At 51.7% G+C, this 14,714-nt stretch overlaps 1 protein-coding gene across 2 annotated transcripts; it reads left to right on the top strand.

Annotated features, from left to right (window-relative positions):
• The first annotated feature begins 9,051 nt into the window (after positions 1–9,051).
• PCDH8 (protocadherin 8) lies at positions 9,052–13,700 on the top strand. Of its 2 annotated transcripts, none has more exons than XM_004376625.1 (3): positions 9,052–11,596; positions 12,056–12,263; positions 12,735–13,700. In XM_004376625.1, exons 1-3 carry the CDS (start codon positions 9,263–9,265, stop codon positions 13,106–13,108), a joined length of 2,916 nt encoding a protein of 971 aa, XP_004376682.1. In that variant the 5' UTR covers positions 9,052–9,262; the 3' UTR covers positions 13,109–13,700. The 2 variants fall into 2 exon arrangements, with proteins under 2 accessions (XP_004376682.1, XP_004376681.1); XM_004376624.1 differs by having other exon boundaries at positions 9,052–11,887.
• Positions 13,701–14,714: the final 1,014 nt, after the last annotated feature.

Below are 14,714 nucleotides of genomic sequence, written 5' to 3'. Positions count from 1 at the left end.
AGCATCACATTAACACTCAAGCCACCCCAGTAAGACAAACTGACAGATGAGTAGTGGTTGGTTATCTATAACCTCTCTCCTTCACCATGAACTCTGTAATCTGTCCTAGTTCTGGCTCAAAGTGTGCATAAAACTTAAATGAGGTCCTAGGAGCCCAGACCACATTCCATATTCCACATCCTCTAATGAAAAGGCTTCGGGCAAATTATTATTCCTCCTTCGCAGAGAATCCCTGGAGTTATAAAGGAAATGTCAACTCTTCGTCACACCCCCAGGCCATGGACAGCTGTAGGACACCTGGCTTCCACCCCCTCCCACCTCCAAGGAACCATTTGTCCTGGACACACTTCTAACCGAAGATACACTGAGGTGACCCTGCACTTGTTCCTGGTGGAACCCAGAGAAGACCCAGCTTTCTGAGCAAAAAGGAAACCTCCCTCCTACTGCTGTTCACCTATATCCAAGAGGAGGCTCCCAGGAGGAGTCTGAGTTCTCCGCAGTAATATCCATGGCTGGACCACCACCAACCAGCTCCTCCCACACACTTGACTCAGCTCCCTCTGGCTAGAAGAAGGTGGGACTCACACATTAAAAACCCAGTTGCTGTGGAGTCAGCTTCGACTCATGGCAACCCCATGTGTGTCAGAGTAGGACTGTGCCCCATAGGGTTTTCGATGACTGATTTTTTAGAAGTAGATCACCAGGCCTTTCTTCCAAGGCACCTCTGGGTGGACTTGAACTTCAACCTTTCAGTTAACAATTCTCTGGCTTAACCCATAGCCAAGCAAGTGCTATCTCAATGCATCCTCCTTTTCCTTGAGTTTCTTGGGATTCGACTTACCACTACCTAGTCTGTGTTTCCTAGCCAGCCCCTTCAGAAAGTTGTCCTTCACATTCCTTCCAGACCTAATTCCACCAGGTTGGGATTCTTGCTCCATTTCCCTTTCCCTGCACTGCTTTTGCCCTTCTCTTCACCCTAGAGAACCTACTGATTTCAGGAATGAAGTCCTTCAATAGCTCCCCATTGCCTTAAGAATAAAACCCAAATTTCTTAACCTGGCACCTGAGGCCCCTGCCTGCTGAAGCCCTGGTTTTCTTCACTCCTCTGCTCCCACCACTTCCTTTCATTGCACCCTACACCCCAGCCCTCCCACCTTTGTGACACCACATTTGCTGTTCCTTCTGCGGGGAATGCCCTATTCATCTCTGCTCTTGGCCCCTCCCCTTCTAAAACCAGCTGCCATCTAGTCGATTCTGACTTACGGTGACCCCATGTGTGTCAGAGTAGAACTGTGCTCCACAGGATTTCCAATGGCTAGTTTTTCAGAAGTAGATCACCAAGGCTTTCTTTTGAGGCTCCTCTGGGTAGACTCGAACCTCCAGCTTTTCAGTGAGCACCTGAGTGTTTTAATCATTTGCACCACCCAGGGACACCCCTCCCTTACTACCTGTGATTAATTTCTACTCATCCTTCAAAATTCAGCTCAAATGTCACCTTCTCTTAGAAGCATCCTGCTCCCCAGAGCGATTGAGCCTCCTTGCTCTGGGCTCATACGGTCATGCAGTGCACACCTGCACGGCTGCTCTTGGGGTTCTGTGGTTTGTGTCCAGGTATCTCACTCTCCCACAAGACCATGGACAGCCACCTGTGATCAGCAGCGGTGTGGGCTGCATCACAGCACCTCTCATACCTGGTTGCTGTCTGCTTCTCTTCAATCATCCCTGACTGAGGGCTGGCAGGGTCTATGAGTTCCCTTGTTTTTGTTTTATTTTGTTTGCTCAGTAAACTCTTATAAGTTTTAGATTTACCAAAAAATTGCAAAGATAATACAGAGTTCCAATATACCCCACATCCAGTTTTCCCTGTTATTAAAGTCTTACATTAGTATAGTACATACATCACAATAATGAACCAATACTGATACGTTATCATTAACTAACAAAAAACTCATTGCCATCAAGTTGATTCCAACTCATAGAGACCCTATAGGACAGAGGAGAACTGCCCCATAGGGTTTCCAAGGAGCTGCTGGTGGATTCAAATTGCTGACCTTTTGGTTAGCAGCTGCACAGCTGAACGCTTAACTACTTCACCACCAGGGGTCCATCATTAACTAACATCCATACTTTATGCTGATTTCCTTCGTTTTCAACCTAATGCCCTATTTCTGTTCCAGGATACCACATTCCATGTAGTTGTCATGTCTCCTTAGGCTTCTCTTGGCTGTGACAGTTTGTCAGACTTTTTTTTGTTTTGTTTTTTAATCCTATTTTACTGTGTTTTCGGTGAAGGTCTACGCAGCAGTTTAGGTTACCATTCAAAAATTTCTACACAAGTTGTTCAGTAACATTGGTTACATTTTTTCACAATGGGTGAACGTTCTCATTATTTCCATTCTGGCTGTTCCATTTCAGATGACCCTTGTTTGTGATGACCTTGACAGTTTTGAAGAGTACTCAGGTATTTTGTATAAAGTCCTTCAATTTGGATTTTTCTCATGATCGTTGTTGTTGTTAGGTGCCGTCGAGTCAGTTCTGACTCATAGCATGATTAGACTGGAGTTATGTGCTATTGGGTGGAAACCCACAGAGGTCGCTGTCCACTAAATATTGGTATCTCAAGGTCCCTGGGTGATGCAAATGGTTTGCGCTGGGCTGGTAACCAAAAAAGGTTGCGGTTCTAACTCACCCTGCAGCACCAGAGAAGAAACAGGCCTAGCGATCTGCTTCCATAAAGATTACAGCCAAGAAAACCCTATGGGGCAGTTTTACTCTGTAACACATGGGGTCTCCTAAGTCACAAATCAACGGCAAAAACAAAATCAACAACAATATTGGTATCTCAGGCATAGGGGGTAAGAGGTACAGCCGCTAACCCAAAAGGTTGGCAGTTCGAATCCACCAGGGGCTCCTTGGAAACCCTGTTGGGGCAGTTCTACTCTGTCCTATAGGGTCACTATGAGTCAGAATCAACTCAACAGCAACGGGTTTGGTTTTTTGGTTTGGTATGCGGTTTCAGTCATAACATATGGCTTTTGTGAAAATGTGTGGGTATAAAGGCTACTGAAAACTCCATTTTGTCATCATTTAATCTCAGTCAGAGAGTAAAAAGATTTCAAATAACATGAGGGCACGATAGTTGCTGGAGCCCTAATAGGAGCATCCTCTCCTGCCTTTGAGAATCTATGTACTTACCACTATAGCTACTATTATGTCTGGGGGCGGGTGGGGTGGGGAAGGGATCAGAGGGCAGTTGTTACAGAAGCAAAAAAGCCGACAAGGAAAGGGTAGTTGTTTTTCTTTCCGAACAAATTCCTCACCTCTAAAATAAGACGATGGTCGCTGATGTTTCTTCCCTATACAGGTAGGCCCCAGCTGACGATGCGGAGTTCCATTCTGATGACTTCATCAGGTCAGTTCTGACCTAAGTAGGATATTTTTTTTTTTTTTTAGTTTTCATGATCATTGCCTTTTACTATCAGTATCTTTGTAAATCCTATCTTTATTTGTTTTTGGGGGTTGGAAACATTACATATAAACATCTGCAAGTGAACATCTGAGAATGATAACATCAGCAAATTACGTGCTGCAACATTGTATGTAATACATATTACTAATGTTAAGATGTACTATATATATATCTATATGGCGGTAAGTACGGTTCATGGTAACTGAACTACGTCGTCAGGGACTACCTGTACTTTAAAAGGAAATGATCAACGTATTTTCAGGGTTTCCAATGCACCCAATACTGTATTATCTTAGGCAACCCTCAAGACAACTTTTGTTGTTATTTGGTGTTGTCGAGTCGATTACAAGGTCCTATTATATCCATTTTGTGAATAAAGAAACCAAGATACAGAGATATCAAGTAACTAGCTTGGGGTCACACAGCTACTCAGTGGTAATGTTCAGATTTGAACGCAGGCAGTCTGATTCCAGAGCCCTGGTGGCACAAACGGTTAAGCGCTCAGCTGCTAACCAAAAGGTTGGCCGTTTGAACCTACCAGCAGCTCCACACGAGAGAAGACCTGGAGGTCTGCTCCCATAAAGACTTAGAGTCTAGACAACCCTATGAGGCCGTTCTACTCTGTCACATGGGGTAGCTATGAGTCAAAATAGACTTGACAGCACCTAACAACAACAATCTGGTTCCAGAGCCTGCAGTCCATAGCTTTTATGCTCTGCTACTTATTGAGTAAAGTCAGTCTCCCAGAGTGTCCTGACTCACAGAACACACAAAAGGATGAGTGGTCCAAGGCCTGGAAATGTTCTAGGATTTGTGAGCATCTGGCATTTGGATCAATCCAAAATCAACGTTTAAAAGAACAGTTACCTTAGACCAAAGACCCAAGGGAATGATTAGTCCAAAGGACTAATGGACCACAACTACCACAAACTCCAGCAGACTGAGCCCACAATAACTAGATGGTACCTGGTTACCACCACTGACTGCTCTGGCAGGGATCGCAATAGAAGGTCCCGGACAGAGCAGGAGAAAAATGTAAGACAAAATTCAAATTCACAAAAATAAAAATACCAGGCTTGCTGGTCTGACAGAGACTGGAGAAACTCCAAGAGTATGCCCCCGAATACCCTTTTAACTCAGTACTGAAGTCACTTCTGGGGTTCACCCTTGAGGCAGCGATTAGACAGGTCTATAGGGCCAACCGTAACACACGTGAGGTACGTGCTTCATAGTCATGTATACAAGACTAATGGGCACACTAGCCCAAAAGCAAAGACAAGAAGGCAGGAAGGGACAGGAAAAGTGGACCAATAAAACAGGGAACCCAGGGTGGAAAAGCAGAGCGTGCTGACACATTGCAGAGTTGACAACCAATGTCACAAAACAATTTGCTTATTAACTGTTTAATAAGAAACTGATTTGCTCTGTAAACTTTCACCTAAATCACAATTTTAAAAAAAAAAAAAAAAACCATTTACGTTCACCCCCAAAACTGTCTCTTTGTCTGACTGCTGAGTTTGAATGGGGCTATGGGGGATGCTGTTCTGTGGTTCTGTATGAAGTTTAAAAGTCACTTTGCCAGTATTGACAGCCCAATATGTATACACACACACAAACAGGACTTTAAAAATAAAACAGAGTAAGCATTTGGAATGCAGGAAAGAAGTATCTGGCTGCACTTCCAGAGAGCCAACCCCAGTAAAATCCCGCCATTTAGGAATTCTCAGAGCTGTTTTGCAAAGTGTGGTTTCTCCCCAAGAATTAATTGTATGCACCGAAGAACTGCCTCGGTTTGGCTGAGCACTTGCTGTAAACTTCCCTGGGAGGTTTACCTGATGTAGTGAGCCTGTAAGGAAAACCATGGGTCCTGAGCTTAAAAAAAAAAAAAAAGTTAAAAGGTTAAAAAATAACCTCTCTCCATCCATCCTTAGAATTACACTTTCCAGCGAAGTCTAGTTCCCTTTCCTGGTAGATATAATCCTAATTAAAAATAAATTACATGCTGTATAGAACTTGAAATGGCAAAAATAATCCTATTACATACGAGAATATATCCTGATTTTCTTTCCCGCTAAACTGTGGAAGATAGCAGATCAGGCTGAGCCCCCCAATGTCGCTGCTTTGAAAACTTTCCTCGAGCCCTAATCCGTCACGTGACACCCGTGTCAATTTCGGGGTCTGCACGCGAGTTTCACAAAGCACGCATTAGGCTCGGTAACAGAAACGCAGCTTTGCGGAGCCCGCACCGTTTGCATTCCGAGAAAACGCCGGCCATTGTGGGGCCGTGTTTGTTCTCAGGATTGCGAGACAGTTGCCGGCGAAGTTGCTAAACCCGAGAGAAAGGAACTCCTTTGAGCCTTGCGCTGGCCTTTTGGTATGATAACAAGGCGATTGGAGCGGCTTTTGTGGGGCCGGGATCATCGCCGGGGCGGACGGGCGGGCGAGTCCCCCTCCTCCTCCCCCCTTCCCGGACATTTTTCCTCCCCGGGGAGTTGCTGTGCCGGCTGATGCGCTATTTTAAAACATATTTCCATAATCTAGCTGCTGCGGGCGGCGGAGCTGGAGCTCACTCTGCTCGCGTGCCTTCACACCTCCTCGGCTGCTCTGAAAGGCCTCTGCGCTCCGGCGCGGCCGTGGTGCTCCCGGCTCCCCGCCACCGGCTCCGCGCTGCCCGGCGCCGCCGCTGTCGTTGCCACTTCCGAGCGGCCTAGAACGTGGCAGCGGATAAAATGCAGCGAACCGGCTCCTTGCACTCACTGCCATCACACACCCCTCTGCCCGCCTCTTGGCTTTTGCCTGCTTTCCGGCTCTTCCTTTTTCCTCCTCCAAGCACGCCTTCGTTTATTTCAGCCTTGAGAATGAGCATGCCATTTCCACTCAAAGTGGAAGAGCTTTGAGTAATAATAGCAGGTAGTTCCAAGTGCTCTGGCCAAGCAGAAAACACATAAACTTAAACAGCTGAGGCCGGACTCCGGCCACCTAGCCCAGAATCGCGAGGCGCAAGTGCGTAATAACAGAGCGCGAGGCGCAGGGGCGCAGGTCGTGGGTTGGCCTCCCAGCGACTGACAGCCAGGATCTGGGCAGCTGTCTGCTCAAGAGAACAACTCAAGTCACCTTTTCGCTGCAATCCCGATGGCAAGCCCACAGCGCGGACGCCAACCCCAGTGACACCCCCGACCGGTTGTCGGCCCTGTAGCGCCGCGCAGCGCCTGCCTGATGGCGCCTGGTTACCCGAGCGGAAGCGCAGAGGCCGCTGTCCGTCTGTGGAGTTCTGAATATGGTCCTGTCTGGGCTTGCAGGGGGAGAAAGGCGAGGGAGGGCAGGACCCTGAGAGCGCCAAAGGTCACCAGCAGTCCCCGGGGGGGGGGGGTGTGTGGGTTGTTTCGGGGACTGGAAAGAAAGTAGAAGGTTCTTTAGCCTGCGCAGATCCCCGAGGAATATTGGGTGGGGGCGGGGAGAGAGAAAGACATTAAATGGCATTTGGGAGGGAAAAAAGTTCAAGAGAAGGTTGGAAACTGGACTTCTGTGGGGAAGAGGGGAGGGGCGTGCTTTCCACATCCTCTCGCCGCTGCAGATGCATTCCGAGGGCTGCAAGGTGAAGGAGGCAGGGAAGGGAACCGAGAGCACAACCGCTCTGAGGAAGCTCCAAGCTATCTACCGCTCCTCTTCCCAATCTCATACGAGCTTTTATTTATTGATGCCTGGGGTTGCATTGGAAACCCTGGTGGCGTAGTGGTTAAGAGCTATGGCTGTTAACCAAAAGGTTGGTTGTTCGAATCCACCAGGCACTCCTTGGAAGCCCTATGGGGCAGTTCTACTCTGTCCTATAGGGTCGCTATGAGTAGGAATCATGTCGACGGCAATGGGTTTGGTTTGGGGTTTTAGGGGCTATTATTCTCTGTTCTCTGAGAACTCGAGGACATTCCTCATCCTCCCCACTCCCACCGCCCTCCCAGCTCCCTGCTTGGTCCCCTTACTCTGGGGGTACTCCTGTTCTTCTGGGGGTAGACCCCAAAACACATTCCCTAGGGTTTGAGGTAAAAGGGAAACATGGATAGGACGCTGGCAGCAGAACTAAAATCAGGATTCAGAAGAACGCTTACTAAATGCAGTTTGCTTATCAAACTTTTCGCCTTTTCTAATTTCTTCAAGTGTGTGACTTGTGTTTTTACCTCTCCGCCTTTGTGTGTATTTGCATAGCCTACTCAATAAAGCCCTTCACTATGAATCCGTTAAAAATCCATCTTGTTCCGGATTGGAGCCCGTTTCTCTGGCCTTCAGGGTGAGAGAAGAGGGAGACACCTGTGGGGGCAGCGCAGCCCTGGGTCAGCCCTGGTACCCGCCCAGCCCAGAGCTCGGCAGTGCCGGAGCTCCACACTTCGGTAGGCAGATGGTTTCGTTGCCCCAGGTTCGTGCCAGGTTTCAATCTCATGCTGTGTTTTGTTCTTCTGGAACGGGACGACTGTTGTTTCCCAGAGCGGCCCTATTAGAACAGAAAGAAAATCCCCTAAATAGGCGGAACAGGGCATCAGGGGGGGAAGTTCTCTAAATGCGCTTTAATACGAGCTGGGTATTGTGTGGAATTCAGCGCCCATCATCGTTTAGCCCGAGAGTTATGGCAGTGATTGGGGATGAATAGAGGAACATAATGGATACATGCGGCGTTTGCTCATTATATTCAAGTTAGCCCAACTCCGCTGTGGAAACTGTTCAACTTTCTCTCCCCTTAGCTTGTCACAGTGAAATAATACAGACATTGGGGCCTCCAATGGGATGCCTGCCACGCCATTCTATTTTCACTGCTAACGAGGGCTTCATAAGCCTCTGATACAGTCTGATCTTTGAAACCTTTCCAAATCTTCTCAAGCTTATGCTAAATCCTATTTGGAACTTTTTTTTTTTTTCTCCTTGCGTGCTAGCGCCCAGGGCTTAAGAAAGCCATTTGGCCAGTGACATGCATACTAACACATCGCAGGGCTCTTTTCTGAAAGGGAAATGGCAGCTCTGATCACCGAGGCTCACACGAGCAAAACACAATTGCATACACAAATTTGAACAAAATCAGTTTCCCCTTATCCTTCAGGCTCCTTAATCGATAGGCTATTCCGGGCTCTGTGGGAAGCGGGGAGAGAAGACGAGCAGAACCTCGCCCGGCAGAATAAGCGTCTGTGGAGAGGGGGCTGCGAGTGTTTGGAAGCCTTGGAGATACAAAATGCAGACAGCAGGTGGGGGGCCCGAGCTACTGGGGCGAAACCTCAGGATCTTCTCATTCAGTCCAAGCAGCCGGCAGGGAGGGGTACCATTAACAAAACCATCGGTCCCATTTACTCCTAGCGCCCTGTGCCAACTCCTCTACATGCAGGGTGCTGACAGGAAAAAGGGAGAAAGCAAAAGGAGTTAAAGAAACAAAGGAAAGATTCCCTAATTTTCCTCTCTTGTTTTCCCCTCTAAGCCTTTCCACAATAAAGGGATTGTCGGAGGCTGGCGGAGGAGCGGCGCGAGGGCGAGGCCGCCATTGGCTGCCGGGCTCGGGCGATTTGCATATCGGCGGCTATAAAGCCGGAGGCGGCGCGCGGCGGCGCAGCTCCTGTGAAAGGAGGGAGAGGCGCTGGGTGAGGGCGGGTCCGCGCGTCCTCAGAGCCCGCTGGAGCCGCCGAGCTGCAACCCGCAGACTTCTCCCGCACAAGGCTCGCGAAGAGCCTGCTCCGGGGCTTCTAGGACTCACGCCCGGACCTGCAAACCAGAGAGGACTCTCTTGCTCAGCCTTTTGGAATAGCAGTTGTGGCCGGCAGCATGAGCCCTGGGAAGCGCGGGGGCAGCCCCTGCCTTTTCCTCTTGCAGCTCTGCAGTCTCTGCTGGGTGCTCTCAGTGGCCCAGAGCAAGACAGTGCGATACAGCACCTTCGAGGAAGACGCCCCCGGTACGGTCATCGGCATCCTGGCGGAGGACCTGCATATGAAAGTGTCCGGAGACACAAGCTTCCGCCTGATGAAGCAGTTCAACAGCTCGCTGATCCGGGTGCGCGAGGGCGACGGGCAGCTGACCGTCGGGGACGCGGGCCTTGACCGCGAGCGGCTGTGTGGCCGGGCCCCGCAGTGCGTGCTGGCCTTCGACGTGGTCAGCTTCTCGCAGGAGCAGTTCCGGCTGGTGCACGTGGAGGTGGAGGTGAGGGATGTTAACGACCACGCGCCGCGCTTTCCCCGGGCCCAGATCCCCGTGGAGGTGTCCGAGGGCGCGGCCGTGGGCACGCGCATTCCCCTGGAGGTGCCTGTAGACGAGGACGTGGGCGGCAACGGGCTGCAGAGCGTGCACCTGGCCGAGCCGCACAGCCCGTTCCGCGTGGAGCTGCAGACGCGCGCGGACGGCGCCCAGTGCGCCGACCTGGTGTTGCTGCAGGAGCTGGACCGCGAGACCCAGGCCGCCTACAGCCTGGAGCTGGTGGCCCAGGACGGCGGTCGCCCGCCGCGCTCCGCCACGGCGGCCCTCAGCGTGCGCGTGCTGGACGCCAACGACCACAGCCCAGCGTTCCCTCAGGGCGCCGTAGCCGAGGTGGAGCTGGCGGAGGACGCGCCCGTGGGCTCGCTGCTTCTCGACCTGGACGCGGCCGACCCCGACGAGGGCCCCAACGGCGACGTGGTGTTCTCCTTCGGCGCCCGAACCCCGCCCGAGGCCCGCCGCCTCTTCCGGCTCGACCCGCGCTCCGGTCGCCTCACCCTGGCTGGGCCCGTGGACTATGAGCGACAGGACACCTACGAGCTGGACGTGCGGGCGCAGGACCGCGGCCCGGGGCCCCGCGCCGCCACCTGCAAGGTCATCGTGCGCATCCGCGACGTCAACGACAACGCGCCCGACATCTCCATCACCCCCCTAGCCGCCCCTGGCGCGCCCGCCGCCTCACCCTTCGCCACGGCCGCCGCTGCTCTTGGGGGGTCGGACGCTACCTCGTTGGGGGGGTCTGGGGCTCCGGAGGCTGCTGCCACCTCGCTGGTGCCGGAGGGAGCGGCGCGAGAGAGCCTGGTGGCGCTGGTCAGCACCTCGGACAGGGACTCGGGCGCCAACGGGCAGGTGCGCTGCGCCCTCTACGGGCACGAGCATTTTCGGCTGCAGCCAGCCTACGCGGGTAGCTACTTGGTGGTGACCGCGGCGTCGCTGGACCGCGAGCGCATTGCCGAGTACAACTTGACGCTGGTGGCAGAGGACCGTGGCATGCCCCCGCTGCGCACCGTGCGACCCTACACGGTGCGCGTGGGCGACGAGAACGACAACGCGCCGCTTTTCACGCGGCCGGTCTACGATGTGTCGGTGCGCGAGAATAACCCTCCCGGCGCCTACTTGGCCACGGTAGCCGCCCGGGACCCGGATCTGGGACGCAACGGGCAGGTCACCTACCGGCTGCTAGAAGCCGAGGTGGGCCGCGCCGGGGGCGCGGTGTCCACCTACGTCTCGGTGGACCCGGCCACTGGGGCCATCTACGCTCTGCGTAGCTTCGACTATGAGGCGCTGCGCCAGCTCGACGTGCGCATCCAGGCAAGCGACGGCGGCTCCCCTCAGCTCTCCAGCAGCGCCCTGGTGCAAGTGCGGGTGCTAGACCAGAACGACCACGCTCCCGTCCTGGTGCACCCGGCGCCCGCCAACGGCTCCCTGGAAGTGGCAGTGCTCGGACGCACAGCAAGGGACTCGGCCGTGGCGCGTGTACAGGCGCGGGATGCGGACGACGGCGCCAACGGAGAGCTGGCCTTCGATCTGCTGCAGCAGGAGCCCCGCGAAGCCTTCGCTATCGGCCGCCGCACGGGCGAGATCGTGCTCACTGGCGACCTCTCGCAGGAGCTGCCCGGCCGCGTGTTTCGAGCGCTGCTGGTTGTTTCCGACGGCGGCCGCCCCCCTCTCTCCACTAGCGCCGCCGTCAGCTTCGTAGTAACAGCAGGCGGAGAGCGCGGGCCGGAAGGGCCCGGCAGTGCAGGGGGCACGGAGCGCTCCCGCCCGCCGGGCTCTCGGCTCGGGGCGTCGGGGCCGGCGCTGCAATGGGACACGCCGCTGATCGTCATCATCGTGCTGGCCGGGAGTTGCACCCTGCTGCTCGCCGCCATCATCGCCATCGCCACCACCTGCAACCGCCGCAAGGAGGAGGTGCGCAAAGGGGGGGGCCTCCGGGAAGAGCTGCCCGGGGCGGCGGGCGGCGGAGCCTCGGCTCCCGGCTCCCCGGAGGAGGCCGCCCGGGGAGCCGGGCCCCGGCCCAACATGTTCGACGTGCTCACCTTCCCTGGCAGCGGCAAAGCGCCCTTTGGCAGCCCCGCGGCCGACGCGCCCCCACCCGCGGTCGCCGCGGCCGAAGTGCCGGGCTCGGAGGGCGGCAGCGCCACGGGGGAAAGCGCCTGTCACTTCGAGGGGCAGCAGCGGCTCCGCGGCGCGCACGCCGAGGTGAGGCCTTCCTTCGGCTGGGCACCCATCTCCGTGCTCCGCGGACAGGCTGGGGGAAGGGACAGGAGGGCTTGGGGTGGTCGCGCTCAGGAGACGCTTGATTTATGGTACTTTTTTATTTTTTTTCCCCTTTTCCAACTTTCCACCCCACCCCATTCCCTGCTGCAGCCCTACGTTGCCTCCCCCGGCTTTGGGAAGGAGCCGGCGCCCCCTGTGGCTGTCTGGAAGGGGCACTCGTTCAACACCATCTCTGGCCGAGAAGCAGAGAAGTTTAGCGGCAAAGACAGCGGCAAAGGGGACAGTGATTTCAACGACAGCGATTCCGACATCAGTGGGGACGCTCTGAAAAAGGATCTCATCAACCACATGCAGAGTGGTGAGGACTCTTCTTCCCCACCAAGTTCTCCCCCTCCCATCTTGCTTCCCTCCTCTCATCTCGGTTCGCAGCCTCCCTCTCTCTCCCCAATTTTTCCCAGTCCTCAAATTGCGAAGCCAGGCCCGCCTCAGACAGTAAATTTCAAAATATCCAGTCGAGGCAGCTTCACCATTTGAGCAAAGCACTCTGCCACCGTGTTAGGCGGAGGGAGGGGTGGTGCTAGCCAGCTAAGGAAGGGAATTTTGCTTACCGACTTTTTTTGCTTCCTGCAGAAGATGCTGGGCCAGCTAGCTATTAAGGTGCTTTCACAGGAGGCGATGCGCCTTTCAAATCGAGTCACAGTGTTCATCTTCATACACACTTTTCTTTTCAGCCGCCCTGAACCCTGTGTGACATTCTGAAGATGGAGGCGGAGGTGTGTGTAACCCCAGTAATAATCATCATGCTCTTTCTCCTTCGCTTTTATGTTAGGACTGTGGGCGTGCACCGCGGAGTGTAAGATCCTTGGCCACTCTGACCGATGCTGGAGTCCCTCCTGCGGGGGGCCCAATGCGCCTCCCCCGCCTCACCCACCAGCGCAGATGTCCACCTTCTGTAAGAGCACGTCCCTGCCTCGGGACCCCCTGCGTAGGGACAATTACTACCAGGCCCAGCTGCCCAAGACAGTGGGGCTACAGAGCGTCTATGAGAAAGTGCTACACAGGGACTATGACAGGACAGTCACTCTGCTCTCCCCACCCCGCCCGGGGAGGCTCCCAGACCTGCAGGAGATCAGCGTGCCCCTCTACCAGTCCCCCCCTGGAAGGTACCTGTCCCCAAAGAAGGGGGCCAATGAAAATGTTTAATCCCACGCTGCATGTCTTCACACATATACAGGTCACTCGGAGAAACCCCTAAATTAAATGACCGGTTTCAGTGTTGTATATATAAATATGCAAGATGTGCCTTAAAATGAAGTTGTTGGAAGCTGTTTCCAATCACGTTGGTACTGTTTGGTATTTGCAAACAAACAAACAAAAGTAGTTAATGTAATTTTTATGAAATGTGTGCAGTATTTAATTTTTCTTATCATGCTATGGATTTTAATTTCACTTGTGGCTTGCCATTTTCTTAGTGTTTTTAACCTGTACATTGTGTAATGTAATGTTTGTATATAATTAAATTTTGTTATATTTTTATATAATAAAAGCTAAAGTGGAAGTTATTGCCAAAGGAACTGTCTGTAAGACAAAAAAAAAATTGTTGGAATTACTTAATGGAAATCACCTTTCACCTGAAACAATCTAGTGTTTGAGAAGTTTTGCCTTGCCAAGTATAACTTGTGTATCTTGAGTCTGTGGTAGATTTCAAGTCAATGTTATTTAATTACATTTGGATTTCTGTAAACCGTGTCACTTATAAGCACAGTAATAAAGGATTTGTCATGTGTTTGAAGAATCTGCAAATTGCTTTTCATGACGTTACCTATAGTCAGACATCCACAAATAATCTGAGTACCAGAATTAAGCCTTCTTTCAAGTTCTATTTATTTGAACTAGTTCAGATAATTATTGTTCATGGCAATATTAAACCTGTGAGACATCAAGTATTGGGAAATCTCATCCAATTATTACAAATACTTGTTGGTTTTTTTAAAAAAAAAATGTGTGCATCTTCATATATATCAGGCATTCTATAAAATTTCTGCCCTTGTTTATTCACTAAACAAATATTTATTGAGCATCTACCAAAAAGTGGAGGAAAGCCAAGTCTAGGTTGTTCATTTATCAAGCAAACATCCGTAGAGTTTTACAAGCTGTCAATAACTCCTCTAGGAGCTAGAGGCCAAAGGTAAAGAAGACATAGTCCCAATGAGCTCTCAGCATATCAGGGATGTTGGTATTAAAAAAACACTCAAGTTTATGGGTGAAATGGCATGATGCCTAGGATTTGCTTTAAAATATTCTAGGAAAAGAACAGGAGGGGTGGGAATATGAAAACAGATTGATAAAATATTGGTATTTTTCAGTGCTGGTATGGGTGCATGTAGGAAGATTCATTATACCAATTTCTCCAATTTATGTGTTTGTATCTGAAAACGTATATAATAGAAGGTTAAAACACACACACACACACACATATTCTAGAGTTATAAGGTCATATATACAAAGAGAGAGGAAAAAAACTATTTACCCTTCCCTATAATTCCTGTTATTCCTGTCTAGCCAAATATTTCCAAGGGCTTCAGGAATACCTGTGCCTGTCTTAACTCTACGCACTCATTTCATTTGCAAATTAAAATGATAATAACGAGAGCTAGCATTTCCCGAGTGATCTTTTATATGAGTGGAGCTCCATACAAAGCACTCTGTAAGACAGTTCATCCTCACAACCACCCCCATGAGAAGGGAAGTATCATCTCCATTTTGCACCAGGAGGTCAGGTAAAAGTGCCCAAAATCATAACCAGGTG

Source organism: Trichechus manatus, unplaced genomic scaffold, assembly GCF_000243295.1.
Source record: "Trichechus manatus latirostris isolate Lorelei unplaced genomic scaffold, TriManLat1.0 scaffold00044, whole genome shotgun sequence".
Classification (NCBI taxonomy): domain Eukaryota; kingdom Metazoa; phylum Chordata; class Mammalia; order Sirenia; family Trichechidae; genus Trichechus; species Trichechus manatus.
The sequence above is the reverse complement of the archived record's forward strand: the minus strand, read 5'-3'. Positions and strand labels throughout refer to the sequence as shown.